General features: G+C 42.7%; 1 protein-coding gene across 3 annotated transcripts in view; it reads left to right on the plus strand.

The window, feature by feature from the left end:
- arid1b (AT-rich interactive domain 1B) overlaps positions 1–16460 on the plus strand; it is a 594747-nt gene extending 578287 nt beyond the window's left edge. For all 3 annotated transcript variants that reach the window (XM_061895467.1, XM_061895468.1, XM_061895469.1), the window contains 4 exons: positions 5421–5496; positions 8761–9499; positions 9912–10042; positions 13627–16460. In XM_061895467.1, coding sequence (XP_061751451.1) covers positions 5421–5496; positions 8761–9499; positions 9912–10042; positions 13627–15357 — 2677 coding nt within the window. In that variant the 3' untranslated portion in view covers positions 15358–16460. The remainder of the gene's footprint in view (positions 1–5420; positions 5497–8760; positions 9500–9911; positions 10043–13626) is intronic.
- The last annotated feature ends 3205 nt before the right edge of the window (positions 16461–19665 follow it).

Consider the following 19665-nt stretch of genomic DNA (forward strand, 5'->3'; position numbering starts at 1 on the left):
GGAACGTCTGGCAGAGTCTCCTGTCAGACAAAGTTTCAATTCGCACCTCCGGAAGAACTTTGAACATGTCACGAGGGAGGTGCTGGACATTGAGTCCGAGTGGACCATGTTCCGCACCTCTATTGTCGAGGCGGCTGATCGGAGCTGTGGCCGCAAGGTAGTTGGTGCTTGTCGAGGCGGCAATCCTAAAACCCCTTGGTGGACACCAGCGGTGAGGGATGCCGTCAAGCTGAAGAAGGAGTCCTATCAGGTCCTTTTGGCTCATAGGACTCCGGAGGCAGTGGACAGGTACCGACAGGCCAAGCGGTGTGCAGCTTCAGCGGTCACTGAGGCAAAAACTCGGACATGGGAGGAGTTCGGGGAAGCCATGGAAAACGACTTCCGGACGGCTTCGAAGCGATTCTGGACCACCGTCCGCCGCCTCAGGAAGGGGAAGCAGTGCACTATCAACACCGTGTATGGTGCGGATGGTGTTCTGCTGACCTCAACTGCAGATGTTGTGGATAGGTGGAAGGAATACTTCGAAGACCTCCTCAATCCCACCAACACGTCTTCCTATGAGGAAGCAGTGCCTGGGGAATCTGTGGTGGACTCTCTGGATGCTGTGGGGCTGTCTTGGTTGACAAGACTCTGCAGCATCGCGTGGACATCGGGGGGGGTACCTCTGGATTGGCAGACTGGGGTGGTGGTTCCTCTCTTTAAAAAGGGGGACCGGAGGGTGTGTTCCAACTATCGTGGGATCACACTCATCAGCCTTCCCGGTAAGGTTTATTCAGGTGTACTGGAGAGGAGGCTACGCCGGATAGTCGAACCTCGGATTCAGGAGGAACAGTGTGGTTTTCGTCCTGGTCGTGGAACTGTGGACCAGCTCTATACTCTCGGCAGGGTTCTTGAGGGTGCATGGGAGTTTGCCCAACCAGTCTACATGTGCTTCGTGGACTTGGAGAAGGCATTCGACCGTGTCCCTCGGGAAGTCCTGTGGGGAGTGCTCAGAGAGTATGGGGTATCGGACTGTCTTATTGTGGCGGTCCGCTCCCTGTACGATCAGTGCCAGAGCTTGGTCCGCATTGCCGGCAGTAAGTCGAACACATTTCCAGTGAGGGTTGGACTCCGCCAAGGCTGTCCTTTGTCACCGATTCTGTTCATAACTTTTATGGACAGAATTTCTAGGCGCAGTCAAGGCGTTGAGGGGTTCCGGTTTGGTGACCGCAGGATTAGGTCTCTGCTTTTTGCAGATGATGTGGTCCTGAGGGCTTCATCTGACCGGGATCTTCAGCTCTCACTGGATCAGTTCGCAGCCGAGTGTGAAGCGACCGGAATGAGAATCAGCACCTCCAAGTCCGAGTCCATGGTTCTCGCCCGGAAAAGGGTGGAATGCCATATCCGGGTTGGGGAGGAGACCCTGCCCCAAGTGGAGGAGTTCAAGTACCTAGGAGTCTTGTTCACGAGTGAGGGAAGAGTGGATCGTGAGATCGACAGGCGGATCGGTGCGGCGTCTTCAGTAATGCGGACGTTGTACCGATCCGTTGTGGTGAAGAAGGAGCTGAGCCGGAAGGCAAAGCTCTCAATTTACCGGTCGATCTACGTTCCCATCCTCACCTATGGTCATGAGCTTTGGGTCAAGACCGAAAGGATAAGATCACGGGTACAAGCGGCCGAAATGAGTTTCCTCCGCCGTGTGGCGGGGCTCTCCCTTAGAGATAGGGTGAGAAGCTCTGCCCCCGCGACCCGACCTCGGATAAGCGGAAGAAGATGGATGGATGGATGGATGGATACTAGGATGACAGGGGATCCAAAACAATAACAGTGCAATACATTTTCATAACATGGTCACGACTGCCTCGTTTCTCTTGTTATATTAATATTTTACTGTTGTATTTTTACTATCATTGTTGGTTTTTATTTTTATTCTTATTGTGATATTTTTCTATTTTGTTTCCATTTATACCTCCATTATTTACTTTTTACTTTTTAAATTTGATCTCAATTCTGTACACTGCTGCTGGAATTTTAATTTTCCTGAGGGAACCCTCGTGAACAAATCTATCTATAAAGTATAATCATGAGTTTATCAAGATTACATGTAATGAAAAGCTTCATGTTATTATTAAACAAACACACCTGTAGCAGATACCATGAATTCAATCTTACATCATTGACTTTATTAAGTGACTCACTAGTTGGACAAAATATTTGAGTTTTTACAATTACAATATTTGTTATCAAATACATCCATCATATCTCATGTATTCCTTATAGTGATGTCGTGAAGATATGTTCTCAACTTAAACAAAGCCTTGAACTGATAAAGTAAACTATGCATGCTGTACAAAAATTGCGAATGGCTAATATTGATAAACTGAATATATTTTCTCAACAAAAACAAAGTATTGATGCTGTGGAACAATCGTGAAAATTAGGTGTGGCTTTCAGTTTATAGAAAGAAACTGTTGTTAAGTTTTCTTGCATTTTGACATAATATCTATGTAGGAAATGTCTTCTAAAGCATCTTAAAAATGGTCAAATCTTTTCAACCCAAATGGGCCGGCCCCCTTGAACCTTGCCTGATATTTGTCAAGTCTCTTTTTTTTTACCTTACTGGGATCTCTCTGTACATTACAAATGTATGATAGTACTTTATATAAATGTATGTTCTATATGTATTCTAATTATCATATTCATATTTAAAAATGGCTCCTTCTTGGCTACTGTTTTAGTTCCGTTTTTTGGACATGCCTGTGTACAGGACAAATACATATGTATATATATATATATATATATATATATATATATATATATATATATATATATATATATATATATATACACATATATGTATATATACATACAGTATATGTATGTATATATACAGTATATATATGTATATATATACATAATTAGATATACATATACACACATATATATATATACATATACATGTATTTATATAAGAATATATACATGTATATATACATATATATGTGTGTATATATATATATATATATATATACATGTGTATATATACATATATGCATATATATGTATATACACATTGTATATTATATATTTATATTTATATAGACACTTGAATGTGTGTGTGTGTGTGTTTCTGATAAAGAGAAATCATACCTTTTTAATGCAGCCACTACTCGGCTTATCTTGATGATATCGAGGCCTGGATGGCCTTAAATTTCTTAAATTTCAATGAAAAGAAGACTTAAGTAATAGTGTTTGGACCTAGTGGTATCTGTGGTGCAAGATGTCGAGTGTGTCAAAATGCACACACAAAGGGCATATAAGTAATAGCATCGAGGAGAGGAAAAATGGCAAATAAAGACAATTCTACTGGTTAATAAAGAGGGTGGTGAAGTGCAATATGAGGTATTTGGACTTCAAAACTAACGATATAGTTGACACTTTAAACAAGGAGGCGTCGCGCTTCAAGTTCTGCTTTCAAACACACCTCACCAAATGTGGCAATTAGTATTACCACCTTTGCTTCTAACTAAGGTAAATATTTAAATAACGAACATTCAGAGCTGCACAAGGACTTATACAGAGTGACAGGTAATAGTATAGTTGTTACACCTGTCCTGCTGTTCGGCTCCGGTGGAGACTATAATGGAGGAGCACGGGACATACGTTCCTTCCAGGGCCAATGTTTTCGTCGGAGATTAAAACCTTCACTTTACCTGCTATGGGTCTGATAAGCTCCGCTTTGGGGTCAGAATGACGAGGCTGCCGATTCATGACAATCGCTTTATTATTAGTTTTGCAGGACACAACTGGACTCGTGTATCACTCTACTTTGCAGTGCATATGCTCCCTGTCTCTCTTTACTTGCCCACTCACTCACTGACGTCACTCAGCCAACACGTTGCTATTCTCACAAACATATATACACTACTCACATGAGTTAACCAGCTTCCCTGTTGTGCACATGCAGATACATAGCACACAGCTGCTTGGCTTGATGTTAAATATTGGCCAAGTAAAGCGCGCCCATCTAACATTAAGTGAAATGATTGAATATTGTAACAAATTGCTACAATTTGTGTTTTATGTGTAACAAATGTATGTTTTATCTGCTACATGGCCTATCTGTGTACATGTATTCATAGTTTTGATTTAGTACTTACTAATAATTGTCCATCCATCCATTTCCTACCGCTTATTGCCTTTTGGGGTCGCGGGGGGCGCTGGCACCTATCGCAGCTACAATCGGGCAGAAGGCGGAGTACACCCTGGACAAGTCGCCACCTCATCACAGGGCCAACACAGATAGACAGACAACATTCACACCCACATTCACACACTAGGGCCAATTTAGTGTTGCCAATCAACTTATCCCCAGGTGCATGTCTTTGGAAGTGGGAGGAAGCCGGAGTACCTGGAGGGAACCCACGCAAACCCCGGGGAGAATATGCAAACTCCACACAGAAAGATCCCAAGCCTGGGATTGAACCTAAGACTGCAGGACCTTCGTATTGTGAGGCAAACGCACTAAAGCCCACTACTAATAATTGTATTTTTCTTAAAGCAGATACCAGGATTGGAAACCATAAACGTTCCGTTCTATTCTAACCTAATCCTTGATTATGGCAGACGTTATGTAATATGGAAAATTGTAAATTGTTCTTTCAGTGCAACAAGAAAAGCCCAATGTTTTGAATGCCTTTTAATTTATATTTTAACCTTCTATAATAGTTATTTTAAGTGCAGTAGGAAACATATGTTTTATGTATTGTACAATTTTTTTGTAAAAATAAAGCCAATATTGACATTTTTCGTAGTTCCTTTATTTGGAAAAGTATCCAAAATTATCGATGTGAAAACTGTGCAAGAGGAAGGGGATTCATAGATTCATATGGCTCCTTTGTCACAGTTGAAATGTGACAAACTGGGGGGTGCACTATTCTATACCATTAGTATGTGTTGAATGTCTTTTAATGGGTTTTGTGGCAATTTACATTTTTAACCACAGCGTCAGTTGTTATGTTAAGTGGCACTATTCATTGTTTTCAGCAAACTGCATTGCAAAATCTTCTTCTCAATAAAGATCCACCCAGATTTCCATACATTTGACATACTTGGCGAGCATGCATCCTGGTTTTGCTTTTGTTGCCTTCTAAAACAACAGAATGTTCAAACACCTTACTGTATCACTCCCTGTCGCTATAAACCTGCGGCTCAAAGACTCAATTGTTGTTTCACTACTTCGCATTTAAGCTACCTTAGCGCTGCGGTTGGCACGTTTTCCTCTCCTCCCTCCTCCTTGTGTTTCTGCACTACTGTAGATTAGCATTTTGAAACCACCTGTATTTTGGACATTTGTCAATCGATTTAGCATCGGTGGAGAATCGATAATTTTTCCCACCTGTAGCTGTGAATGTTACATTTTAACTCATTCCACTTTGCAGACATGATGGCTACAGTCCGCAGTATCCTGGCATGCCGTACGGGATGCATCCCTCTGGAATGTACCAACAACAACAGGTGAGATACTTCCTCTATTCACAGTCAGTATGCATTCCCCTTTTAATGGAAAGTGATGAATGAGAATAGGCCGTCATTCACAAAAGATGGTGTTAAAAATGTGATCCATGTATTTATTATACATTTAAGACAAGAGTAATGATGAGAAGCATGTCTTGATAGTTGTAATAGTAGTAGTAATAACTGTTACAATAATAATGGTCATAATACCTCGGTTTTTGTCTGTAGTCATTTTCAAGAGTTCTGGTAAAAAAAAATGTTTTTGCCCATAAGAAATCATGCAAAAAATCTCCTAAAATGATGAACACACATTTTAGAGAAAATAAAAATAGTTTCAAAACAATGTGAAATTCATAAAAATTATAAATGATGTTTATGTATCACTTTTATTGAAGACTCTTGTTGCTAAAGTGTGGCTGAGGATGCAACGCAGTTGCAGTTTTTTAATATCTCTTTCAAATTGCTTGACAAAAGAAGAAAATTAACTTTCTAATATTTCTTAATAGTTTTTTATGAATACACTGTGATTCATTATTAAAGAAATTACTTTGTGATTTTTGGTACCAAAAACTAAAATTATGATACAAATGACATTCAATTATTATTATGACATTAGCCTGGTATCTCAAACCAAATTTTAATCATGTATTTACGTGACTTAGTCACACTACCGTATTTTTCGGATTATAAGTCGCTCCAGAGTATACGTCGCACTGGCTGAAAATGCATAATAAAGAAGGAAAAAGACATATATATGTCGCACTGGAGTATAAGTCGCATTTTTGGGGGAAATTTATTAGTAAACTATTCTTAGTAAACCACGCCCAAATAGTATCAAGTTGGTAATGTGTGCGATACAGGTGAGATAAATGATTCAAAATCTTGCATTAACTTCTACTAACTCAAAGACAAAACAAAAGCAGCAGAAGCAGCACAAGCTCCTTTATTTTAAAACGTTATTTACGGCTAGAGCAGCACTTACAATAACAATGTCACTCTAGCTTGGTGAATAATTGCATGTACAGTAAATGGAGCATTGTTGGCGGTTTTTGGATGTTTTTAAAGCTTTTTAGCGGCGGAATAGATGAATCCCATTTCCACTGTTAGCCACTTTGTACTACCGTAATTTTTGGATTAGATGTCGCTCCGGAGTATACGTCGCACCGGCCGAAAATGCATAATAGAGAAGCAAAAAAACATACAGTATATACGTCGCACTGGAGTATAAGTCGCATTTTTGGGGGAAATTTACTTAATAAAATACAACACCAAAAATAGACATTTGAAAGGCAATTTAAAATAAATAAAGAATAGTGAACAACAGGCTGAATAAGTGTACGTTATATGACGCATAAATAACCAACTGAGAAGGTGCCTGGTATGTTAACGTAACATATTATGGTAAGAGTCATTCAAATAACTATAACATATAGAACATGCTATACGTTTACCAAACAATCTGTCACTCCTAATCGATAAATCCGTTGAAATCTTCTTCCTCGATGTCGCTTATAAACAACTCTGCCAACTCCAAAGGTATGCGCCGCTTCCTCTTGTCGTTTTCTGCTGCATATTTCACTACGTCCAGCTTGTAATCTGCAGTACATGATTTCCTTTTCGCTGCCATTTTTGTTCAGCCCTTCTCAGTTTTTATAAGTTACCGCCAACCTTGAAATGATCAATTTTAATAGCTACGGCAGTAGCATATAGCATATAGCAGTTAGCATCCCATGACCCACAATGCACTTCTGCCGTGACCCTCCCCCGCCGAATTCTTATTGGTTGACGTGTGTGTGATGCTTGCTGACATTTTCTTCGTCTCTTCCGCGAATGAGATAAATAATATTATTTTACCATAATGTGTTAATAATTTCACACATAAGTCGCTCCGGAGTATATGTCGCACCCGGCCAAACAATGGAAAAAAATGTGACTCATAATCTGAAAAATACAGTATTTATGCTGCGACTGGTGTGGTCGTTGGCTAATTTTACTTCAAAATAAACCCCAACAGGACTTTTGATAACACTGTTATCAGGTTTTGAGTAAATGTAGTGCATTCACCAAGGATCAGGTTACCCAAGGCCGCAGTTCGATAATCGATCAACTTTGTAGTTTTGTCATCGGATTTGCGGTGTATTGTTTTGGACACTCGGGTGAAGAGAGGGGCGGAGCTTTCAACCGATCACCACCTGGTGGTGAGTTAACTCTGATGGTGGGGGAGGATCCCGGACAGACTTGGCAGGGCCAAACCCATTGTGAGGGTCTGCTGGGAACATCTAGCAAAGTCTCCTGTCAGAGAGTGTCGTTGTGGCTTGTGCAGCCCTTTGAGACACTCGAGATTTAGGGCTATATAAGTAAACATTGATTGATTTCTTGAGAGTTTCAATTCCCACCTCCGAAAGAACTTTGAACATGTCACAAGGGAGGACCTGGACATTGAGTTCAAGTGGACCATGTTTCCGTACCTTGGTTGTCCAGGCGGCCAATCAGAGCTGTGGCCAAAAGGTGGTTGGTGCCTGTCTTGGTGGTAATCCCAGAACCGGATGGTGGACACCAGCGGTGAGGGATGCCATCAAGCTGAAGAAAGAGTCCTATTGGGTCCTTTTGGCTCATGGGATTTCAGAGGCTGCGGACAGGTACTGTCAGGCCAAGCGGTGTGCGGCTTTGGCAGTCACGGAGCCAAAAACTCGGACGTGGGAGGAGTTCGGGAAAGCCATGGAAAACGACTTCCGAACAGCTTCGAAGCGATTCTGAACCACCATCCGCCGCTTCAGGAGGGGGAACAGTTTACTGTCCACACCGTGTATGGTGAGGATGGTGTTCTGCTGACCTCGAATGCGGATTTTGTGGATAGTTGGAGGGAATAGTTCGTAGACCTTCTCAATTCCACCTACACGGCTTCCTATGAGGAAGCAGTGCCTGGGTAGACTGTGGTAGGCTCTCTAACGACCACGAATAAGCAGAAGAGGATGGATGGATGGATGGATGGATGGATGGATGGTAATGCATTCAAGCAACACATGTGAAACAATTTCCTGTGTGACATTCTGACAAAGTTGGATTTGTGTCTGAATATTCGGGTCTTTTTTAAGATAAGTTAAATTTAGCAAGCGAGTAATAACCTGGGATTAATCGAGATTAATCCAATTAAAACTGTGATTCATCTGATTAAGAAAATGTAATGATTTGACAGTATATATATATATATAGTTGTGCGTTACAAGAATATTTTACTAACAAGGTCCTCCTTTGCTTGGGTAGAGCTACAAAAGGCCCATGGATAGTATGTACGGACCCCCACCCAAGAGGCACGAGAGTGACGTGTACGGCATGCAGTACTCCAACCAGCAGACAGAAATATATAACCACTACGGTGGGGGCTATTCAGGCCCAGATCCCAGACCCCTCCAAGGACAGTTCCCTTACACCTACCCCCGTGACCGCATGGCTTCTTCCATGCCAAGTCAGCACAGCATGATGAGTGGGGGGCCGACCACCAACCACACTGGTGACGGAACCAACATGTGGCCGTCCAGGACAGACCTGGGCTATCCCTACCCCAACCGACAAGGACCTCCATCCCAAATGCCCCCGTATGGTTCCATCGGCAGGGAAGATATGGATGGCCGGCCCGGGCAGGATCAGTGGCACCGGCCGTCTCCTTATATGTCATCACCGGGCGGTATGTCTCCCTTTACATCACGCCACCCCTCTTCGTCTTATTCCAACTCCCAGTCAATGGCGAACCACCTGCCCAGAGCGCCCAGTCCAGGGGCGTTCCAGCGGGCCATGGACTCTCGGGTGTCGCCCAGCAAAGCGGCTTTCATGTCAGCCATGAAGATGTCAAAACCGGGGATACCCATGATGGGCTCTCAGGGATGCGGCCCACTGGGTCAGTTCCCTCCCAACCTGAGGAGGGACTTCAACTACCCACCGGGATCAGTGGAGGGCACCATGCCCAACCTCAGGCATCGACGCAAGCTCACCTCCAAGGACACGGGTGAGATGCAGCATTCATTTGTGTTGGATTTCATCATCTGGGAATATTAATATATTCTATTTATGGAATAGAATAGACATTTGCCAAATGATAATCTTAATAAAACTGAAAAATTAAATATAATGCTAATTTAGATTTATTTCAATTTGGAATGAAAATTTTACAAAATTCCTTGTATTCATAATTGATATTATTTATGGAATGTTCTGAACTCCTGTTTCTATGCCAGTGTAATATTGGAAGTGGATTTGCTGTAGAGTACATGTGTCTGTCCGACATGCAGCTGTTTAATAAAATAACTTTGATTACTTCAAATTACCAATGAAAAATTGAGTAATGATGACTGGTTTAGAGCAGTTTTGGGCCAAAAGTGAAAAGCTTTTCCTCTCCCTCTCTTTGTTGTTTGACTTAGGAACGCCTGAGGCTTGGCGTGTGATGATGTCTTTGAAGTCTGGCCTGTTGGCAGAGAGCACATGGGCGCTGGACACCATCAACATTCTGCTGTATGACGACAGCACTGTGGCCTCCTTTAACCTCTCGCAGGTAAACGGCTGATCGATGACGAGGCGCAATAGAGATGTGACGTTTTCAAACAAATCAAGTCTTTTTAGCAATTCTTTTTAGTGAATGAAGAGAACCGATTCACAATTGCATGAGTCTCAGTTGTCTGCTAATCTTTGTGTTTCAGTTGTCCCACCTCCATTTGTGTGATTTTAAACATGTGAATGTTGTTAGCATTCAAACATAAAACTCTGCAACATTTGTTCATCAATGTATTAATCCTATTACGCCCTTTTGTTCTGACAGGCGTCTCTTCCCACATTTCTCATCAGATACATTTCGAGCAAAAGACCAAAATGTTCAGCAAATTCAGAATGTGCTGGCTATCTATTAATGCTTTCCGAAAAATGGCCAAATTCTCCACAAATCCACGTATTACGCGACATTATCATTAGAAATGAATATACTTTTTATGCTTGTGAGATTGGTTCCATTCTTGGATTAAATGTTGACCAATTGAGCTCAAAGACTACGTGTACACTGGAGGCCAAAGTTGAAATAATTGTATTTTTTATAAAGCCGATTTTTTTCCAGCTGCCTGTTTAGATTACAAGTAAAATGCAATCTTCATCCATCCATCCATCCATTTCTACCGCTTATTCCCTTTTGGGGTCGCGGGGGGCGCTGGCGCCTATCTCAGCTACAATCGGGCGGAAGGCGGGGTACACCCTGGACAAGTCGCCACCTCATCGCAGGGCCAACACAGATAGTCAGACAACATTCACACTCACATTCACACACTAGTGCCAATTTAGTGTTGCCAATCAACCTATTCCCAGGTGCATGTCTATCAGATTCCAGTGTAAATGCCCAGAGGCCCAATGTGGCCCCATGTGGCACCCAATGTCACTTGCATGCGCAGTTCAATAAAGTGTTAACCAAGGAAGTCAACCAGATTCTGTATATGAATAAGGACATCGCTACTACTACTACTTTGGAAGTGGGAGGAAGCCGGAGTACCCGGAGACATGCACCTGGGGATAGGTTGATTGGCAATACTAAATTGGCCCCAGTGTGTGGATGTGAGTGTGAATGTTGTCTGTCTATTTGTGTTGGCCCTGCGATGAGGTGGCGACTTGTCCAGGGTGTACCCCGCCTTCCGCCCGATTGTAGCTGAGATAGGCGCCAGCGCCCCCGCAACCCCGAAAGGGAATAAGCGGTAGAAAATGGATGGATGGATGGCTACTACTTCTACTTTGCAAAATAAAGGCCGCCACACCGTAAAAAAAATAGTTGTTATGTTACAAAAAAGTATTAAAGTAATATAATGTATGAATGCATGTATACATTTGAAAAGATCAGATTACAAAGAGATTTAGAAAACCCCTCCTGATGTGGCCCAATTCTGATGCAAAACGATTTGATTTGAAGCACTTTAAAGCATTTAAACTGGCAAAAAATATCTGATCTGTGTTACTTGAGGGAAAAAAATCCAATTTGGTGCAGTGTAAAGGGAGCCAAAGAATATAGTTGTTTTTTTTTATTTCAATCAGGCAGCTGTGTAGGGCAGCTAATGTTATATCAGTATTTAAGGGGTCCTGTCAAGCAGTAGCAAGGCATCTCAATGTAAACCCAAATCCTAATGAATCGGCCTTTGCAAATGTATCCAGGCTGAAGTTGTCTTCTACTATTAACACATACACACAAACACCTCACACTGACATGCCCATTTGGCAGCCATCTTGGTGGGGGCAACGTTTCCAGTAAAGGCGATGCATAGAGAAAGGTCGAGCCCCGGTCGCGCCCACAGGGGTGACAACAACAGAAGTGAACTTTGTCCTAAAAACATGGCCACAGTTGCGCTGACAACTTGAGAGTGGACACTCGATTTATACTTGATCCAAGATGGCTAATGCAACGCACCATGGTTGTCATCATTTCGGTTGTTGAATGTACAGTGTTGCTTTTTCGGCTGATTATATGCAATCCTAACTTAAAAGTTAACCCTAACTTACTTTCAGCAATACTTCTTTTTTTTTTTTATTCTGATGTCCGTGTTACGTATTGTTTCTCCAGCTTCACTTCCATTTCAGACACACTTCACTCTATTGTCGTGACCCTTGTGGGCAAATCTTTAAGTGGACGCAACTTAGACTTAAAGTGGGCACCCAACTTAGACCTAAAGTGAGAGCGACTCAGATTTAAAGTGGGAGCGACTTATATGTACTTGAATGTCTGTAGTGGTTATGTGGCAGCCATCTTGGTAGGAGCAACATTTCATTAAAAGCAATGCATGTAGTGGTTATGTGGCAGCCATCTTGGTGGGGGCAACATTTCATTAAAAGCAATGCATGTAGTGGTTATGTGCCAGCCATCTTGGTGGGGGCAACATTTCATTAAAAGCAATGCATGTAGTGGTTATGTGGCAGCCATCTTGGTGGGGGCAACATTTCATTAAAAGCAATGCATGTAGTGGTTATGTGGCAGCCGTTTTGGTGGGGGCAACATTTCATTAAAAGCAATGCACGTAGTGGTTATGTGGCAGCCATCTTGGTGGGGGCAACATTTCATTAAAAGCAATGCATGTAGTGGTTATGTGGCAGCCATCTTGGTGGGGGCAACATTTCATTAAAAGCAATGCATGTAGTGGTTATGTGGCAGCCATTTTGGTGGGGGCAACATTTCAATAAAAGCAATGCATGTAGTGGTTATGTGGCAGCCATCTTGGTGGGGGCAACATTTCAATAAAAGCAAAACATGTAGTGGTTATGTGGCAGCCGTCTTGGTGGGGGCAACATTTCATTAAAAGTTATGCATGTAGTGGTTATGTGGCAGCCATCTTGGTGGGGGCAACATTTCATTAAAAGCAATGCATGTAGTGGTTATGTGCCAGCCATCTTGGTGGGGGCAACATTTCATTAAAAGCAATGCATGTAGTGGTTATGTGGCAGCCATCTTGGTGGGGGCAACATTTCATTAAAAGCAATGCATGTAGTGGTTATGTGGCAGCCGTTTTGGTGGGGGCAACATTTCATTAAAAGCAATGCACGTAGTGGTTATGTGGCAGCCATCTTGGTGGGGGCAACATTTCATTAAAAGCAATGCATGTAGTGGTTATGTGGCAGCCATCTTGGTGGGGGCAACATTTCATTAAAAGCAATGCATGTAGTGGTTATGTGGCAGCCATTTTGGTGGGGGCAACATTTCAATAAAAGCAATGCATGTAGTGGTTATGTGGCAGCCATCTTGGTGGGGGCAACATTTCAATAAAAGCAAAACATGTAGTGGTTATGTGGCAGCCGTCTTGGTGGGGGCAACATTTCATTAAAAGTTATGCATGTAGTGGTTATGTGGCAGCCATCTTGGTGGGGGCAACATTTCATTAAAAGCAATGCATGTAGTGGTTATGTGGCAGCCATCTTGGTGGGGGCACATTTCATTAAAAGCAATGCATGTAGTGGTTATGTGGCAGCCATCTTGGTAGGGGCAACATTTCATTAAAAGCAATGCAAGTAGTGGTTATGTGGCAGCCATCTTGGTGGCGGCCCTGTTTCCTTCATACTAAGTGACAAAATCTGTTCCTCAACAGATCTGACTCATGTTGTGTACATGTTTTCTGTGTCCAGTTGCCGGGCTTTTTGGAGCTCGTCGTCGAGTACTTCCGCCGTTGCCTGATTGAGATCTTCGGCATACTGGAAGAGTTTGAAGTAGGAATGGTGGCACAGAAAAGCTTGATGAACCTCACCTCTGATAAGAATGAAGAACCAACCCTGGACGGTGAAAGTGAAAGTACTGTCCAGCTGATACCAGAAGCTGTATCATGTATGGAGGTGCCAGAGGACCTATTAGGGAACAAAATGGAGGAATCTCTTTCTGCTTGTGGACAACCTGTGTCACCTGATGGAAGGGAGGCTGGTGGGTGCATAAAAAAGGGTGAAGAAGACAAAGAGGAGGGTGAAAAGAAAGCAGAAAGTAAAAATGTGTGTGATGCTGAGCAGCAGTCCAAACCTAAACAAGCTAGCAAACATGACAAGTTCCCCATTAGCTTTGTTGAGAGCGAGGACTTCAGTGAAGACATGATGGGTGATTTGGTTGAGGAGTTCAGCAGTGGGCTGCTCCACTGGCAGGCTGGTGGTGGCGACACCACGTCGCACATTCTAACATATTTCGAACCCCGCAGTGATCCACCTGCCAGGACAGAGGACAAAGAAAACGAGACACCTGCTGGGTTGGATCAAACAATGAAACATATCTCTGCCACAATCGACGATGTTCTGTGTGCGCGAGTCGACGCTCTCTCCCACGCCCACCCCGCACGCTCAATGCCCTCCTACCCTTTCAGGGTGCACCCGGACGGAGAACGGGACCGCATCACCTTGCTGGAGGACGAGCCACGCTGCCTGGATGAAGCCCCGCTGTCTACGGGCGCAGCCTGGCAAGAATCACTAACCAAGCGCTGCCTCTGCGTCTCCAACATTGTCCGCGGCTTGTCCTTCATCCCGGGGAATGACTCGGATTTGTCTCGGCACCCCGCACTGGTCCTTCTTCTCGGCCGGCTCCTCCTGCTGCACCACCAGCACCCCGAGAGGAACAGATTGCCCCCCGGCTGTCAAAGAGACGAGAAGGGCAGCAAAGACGAGTGGTGGTGGGAGTGTCTGAGTCTGCTCAGAGAGAATGCGATGGTCACACTGGCAAACATCTCAGGCCAGCTGGATCTGTCCGCCTATCCCGACACCATCTGCCTGCCAATCTTGGACGGCCTCCTCCACTGGATGGTGTGCCCTTCCGCCGAAGCCCAGGACCCCTTCCCTTCGGCGGCGGCCTACTCCCAGCTCACCCCTCAGAGGCTGGTTCTGGAGTGCCTCTGCAAGCTGAGCATACAAGACGCCAACGTGGATCTCCTTCTGGCCACACCTCCTTTCAGCCGCCAGGAGAAACTCTTTACAATACTGGTGCGCTACGTGGGTCAGAGGAAGGCCCAGGTGTACAGGGAGATGGCGGTGGCCGTCATCTCCCACCTGGCGCAAGGAGACCCCACTGCCGCACGTGCCATAGCCGCGCAGAAAGGAAGTGTGGGCAATTTGGTGGCCTTCTTAGAGGACGGCGTCAGCATGGCCCAGTACCAGCAGAACCCTCACAGCTTGCTGCACATGAGCCACGCCCACATGGAGGCGCCCAGCGTCAGCATGTTGTGTAGAGCAGCTAAAGGCCTGTTGGCCATGGCCCAAGTGGAGGAGAACAAAGCAGAGTTTGTGCTCTACGAAAGCAGATTGTTAGACATTTCCATTTCTTCCGTCCTCAACGCAGGCGTGGTGGCCATCGTTTGCCAGGTCCTCTTTCACCTGGGGAAGCTATGACAGGAGGAGAGGCGGGACTTGGCTTAGCGGACATTAAGGCAGACTATTTCACTTGTTTTGCTTTTTTTATTTATCCAACAGAGAAAAAAATGTTTTTTAAAAAGTAAAATCCATGTCTCTATGTATAATCTCTGAGTCCTCTGCCACGCGGGCTTGAGATTTCATTTGAATATAAATATTTAAACCCTGCCGGTGTTGAACTTGTGTTTACTTTTTTCACACCAGACGTCGGTGCTGACTTACACAGAGGAGGCGTTGCAATTATCATTTTGTTGTTGTTTTTATTGTACAAAAGCTATAACGTCCTGGTTTTGTTCTTGGAGAGTATTTATTTAAAAATGTGACACTGTACAGGAGTTTTCTTGAGTTTTTATTTTAATTTTATTTTTTGGGGCCAGCATTTGTGGAGGAAATACACTGACTTATTTTCGTCTCTCTGCTGGAAGAGAACTTGTGCAATAGGATAAACAACCGAGGAACCGGAGGAAAACAGGCATGTAGTGTGCACTGTTGACCACAAGGAGGCAGCCTTGCACCAGCCAATCAACTTAAGAGGAGCGCGCCTGTCAAAAATGAGTTGATCATTGCCTCAAAGACTCTCCAACTTGTCTCCTCAAGGCCTGTCTGTATTATTCCATCACTGTAAACAAAACTGAACAATGGTTATTGCCATTCCAATCAAGCATAGCAACGGGTGGAAGACTATTCACACAGCTTTTATTGTTGTCAAACATTTGTTATTGTTAATGACTATACATCATTTGTTAATGGGGTCCAATATTTGAACATGGTTATCCCTGTTTCAGTGTAAAAAAAAATAAAATAGTAATAAAGCCTGTACGCATTGTATTATAGCTGAGAAAACAATCGCTTTGGTAATCAAATGTTAAAGTGCCAGAGTGAGAGGATCCACAAGTTACACTTTTTTTTTGTAATGTCCTCCATTCACATTTTGGAGAAATGTGCTGAAAAACTACAAGATTATTGTAAAACTTGCCTTTTTTTCGTATGACTTCAGTATGTCTCTTTTATCCATTATACACATTTATACTCTGTCCTGCACATGTCACAAATAAATGTACAATGCTTACATTATGCTCAAACTGCCAAATAGTTGTGTCACTTTCTCTAAATATGTACAGCTATAATGACTTAGGTACAAGAAGGACTGTAGTTCTGCATTTAAATAGTGTAACTATGAAATCGCTATTGTGAAGTTACAGCGTGTAGTTATAATTATATTGTAATTAAGTATAAAAACAATTGTAAAGTTACAACATAAAGTTGTAATTTTATTGTAATAACAAAAACAATTGCAAAGTTCTAGGACATATTTGTAATTTTATTGTAATTGAGTATAAAAACACAGTTGGGAAGTTGTAGCATATATTTGTAACCTGTAATTGTATTGTATCCATCCATTTCCTACCGCTTGTCCCTTTCAGGGTCGCGGGGCTGCTGGAGCCTATCTCAGCTGCATTCGGGCGGAAGGCGGCGTACACCCTGGACAAGTCGCCATCTCATCGCAGATAGACAACATTCACACTCACATTCACACACTAGGGCCAATTTGGTGTTGCCAATCAACCTATCCCCAGGTGCAATTGTGATTTTTAACTACAAAATCACAATTGTAAAGTTCCAGCACATATTTGTAATTTAATTGTAATTCGGCATAAAAACGCAATTGCAAAGTTATAGCACATATCTATAATTGTATTTTAATTAGGTATAAAAACACAGTCGAGAAGTTACGTGTAGTTTTTATTTTATTTCACAATTGTGAAGTTCGGCCCTGCGATGAGGTGGCGACTTGTCCAGGGTGTACCCCGCCTTCCGCCCAATTGTAGCTGAGATAGGCGCCAGCGCCCCCCGCGACCCCAAAAGGGAAAAAGCGGTAGAAAATGGATGGATGGATGGAATTGTGAAGTTCTAGCTTCTACTATAGTAGTAAACTTTTTTTATCAACAGTAAAATCAGAATTGTTAAGTTGCATCACATAATTGTAATTTCAAATCCCAACAGTAAAGTTACAGCACATATTTGTAACTATATTGTAATTAAGTATACTTGTGAAGTCACAACACCATTTTAACTTTAGTGTAATGAACTGTAAAATCACAGCAGCTGTGAAGTTACATCATATTGTTGAAATAAAACAACAGATAAGTTACAGCATATAGGTGTAACTTTATTTTAATGACCAGTAATTAGATCAGATAATGGGGCGGCATAGCTCGGTTGGTAGAGGGTTCCCGGTTCGAATCCCGCTTCCGCCATCCTAGTCACTGCCGTTGTGTCCTTGGGCAAGACACTTTACCCACCTGCTCCCAGGGCCACCCACACTGGTTTAAATGTAACTTAGATATTGGGTTTCACTATGTAAAGCACTTTAAGAGTTACTGGAGAAAAGCGCTGTAGAAATATAATTTACTTCACTTAACACAACAAAGGAGTGAGGAAAACAACTAAGGATGCATACAAATGTTGTAAAAACAAAAATCGCACACAAAAGATGTGGAGAGGAAACAGTTAACCTCACAACGCAACGCTGGGGCGGAGCCACTGGAATGAGGAGTGTGAGAGGAGCCAAAGCAGACAAGATGAACACGACTGGAAGAGTGAACCATCAGGAATCCACTGGCGCTGAGTGAAAGTACTGGAGAGCTCAAGCAGTCAGGAGGAAATGGGAATCAGGTGTGTGTCTGGCATGTTGATACTAAAAATGATTAATAATACAAAACTCTGACTTGTTTTTTCTTTTTGTTTTTGAGCATTTTATAAGATAGAAAATAAATAGTAGAAAGAGAAAAAACTGAAATATTTAAAACTAACAAATGAGCTTTTGTGAACTTTATGACACATATTAGCAGTGTCCCAAATCGGCGGATGCATCCTTCCAAGGACTCAGCCCAAATGGTCAAGGGAATGTGGGTCCTGGAAAGAGTCTTTCAGCTGCAGAGTTAATTGGAACGGTCGAGCCTTCACAACACTTCCTGGTTGTGTCATGTGTTCACATCCTGCGGCTTGTGCTCAGGTCCACAAAGTGGAAAAAAGAAGAGACAGGATAGACCTAACAAAAGATTAAATTATGAAGCAAATTTCGTTTTGGATGTATGACGTATAAATGTGTTGCTGTCAGCAGATTAATCTCCTGCTCCCGCTCTTGAATGTTTAAACCTAGTGAACTACTTTATACTATAACTAACCTCATCAGCACTTAAGTCAAATTAGTTTTTAAACATTGCTTTAAATATGCTGTAGACTTCAGTACTAGGAGGTTTTTATTATATCTACATGTTACGTATCACATTTTGTATTTATTATTCATGAATTAATTTGTATTCTTAACAGGAGGCACCATGATTCCTTTGCATAGCAAGGAAAATCATTTCAAAGTTATTATTATTCTTTAATAGGCATTAAGTAGTTTGTGGAGAAATATTATGTGGTGATTGCTTTAATAATCCATCCATCCATCCATCCATCTTCTCCCGCTTCTCCAAGTCCACAAAGCACATGTAGACTGGTTGGGCAAACTCCCATGCACACTCAAGGACCCTGCCGAGAGTACCAAGCTGGTCCATGGTTCCACGACCAGGACGAAGACCACACTGTTCCTCTTGAATCCGAGGTTCGACTATCCGGCGTAGCCTCCTCTCCAGTACACCTGAATAAACCTTACCGGGAAGGCTGAGGAGCAGGGGCGGTTCTAGGCATGCTTTATGAGGGGGCAGTCAGAAATGTGAAGGGGGCATCATGTGTACACATCATGCTCCAGAACTTTTTTTTCTGTGCTTATAGTAACGATGCTTTCTTCATTGAAATGGGTCTTTAGCTATGTGTCCAACCCCAACCTGGAATAATGGATTGCACTTTGTCAGGCCTCTACCTTCAGACCTGTCCAACTTGGGTGTCCCACCTGAAAACTAAGCTCCTGCTGGTATAGCTCTTACGGTCACTGAGGCACGCACACACCCTGACCACAATAAGGTGGCAATCCCTCAGGAGGGGAAACTGAAAAATAAAAATAAAAATAAATGAATAAAATAAAATAAAACATCCTTCATCCAGATTTTATCAACCAACAACATAACATTTATCCTAACTGGATGGCCTAACTCTCAAATAAATTTTGACCCAAAGTAGGACTTCACACACTACAGTCAATATTTACAAAACTGAAATGTAGTCTGATGAATAATGATAAAAAAGAATCTCAAACTAATTTATAAAACAGAACATGGGCACTCATCTGGGCACAATATTCATTCACTCCAATGTATGTGTGTTGCCCACTTGCTTGTA

The sequence above is a fragment of the Nerophis ophidion genome, linkage group LG03 (genome assembly GCF_033978795.1).
Source record: "Nerophis ophidion isolate RoL-2023_Sa linkage group LG03, RoL_Noph_v1.0, whole genome shotgun sequence".
NCBI lineage: Eukaryota > Metazoa > Chordata > Actinopteri > Syngnathiformes > Syngnathidae > Nerophis > Nerophis ophidion.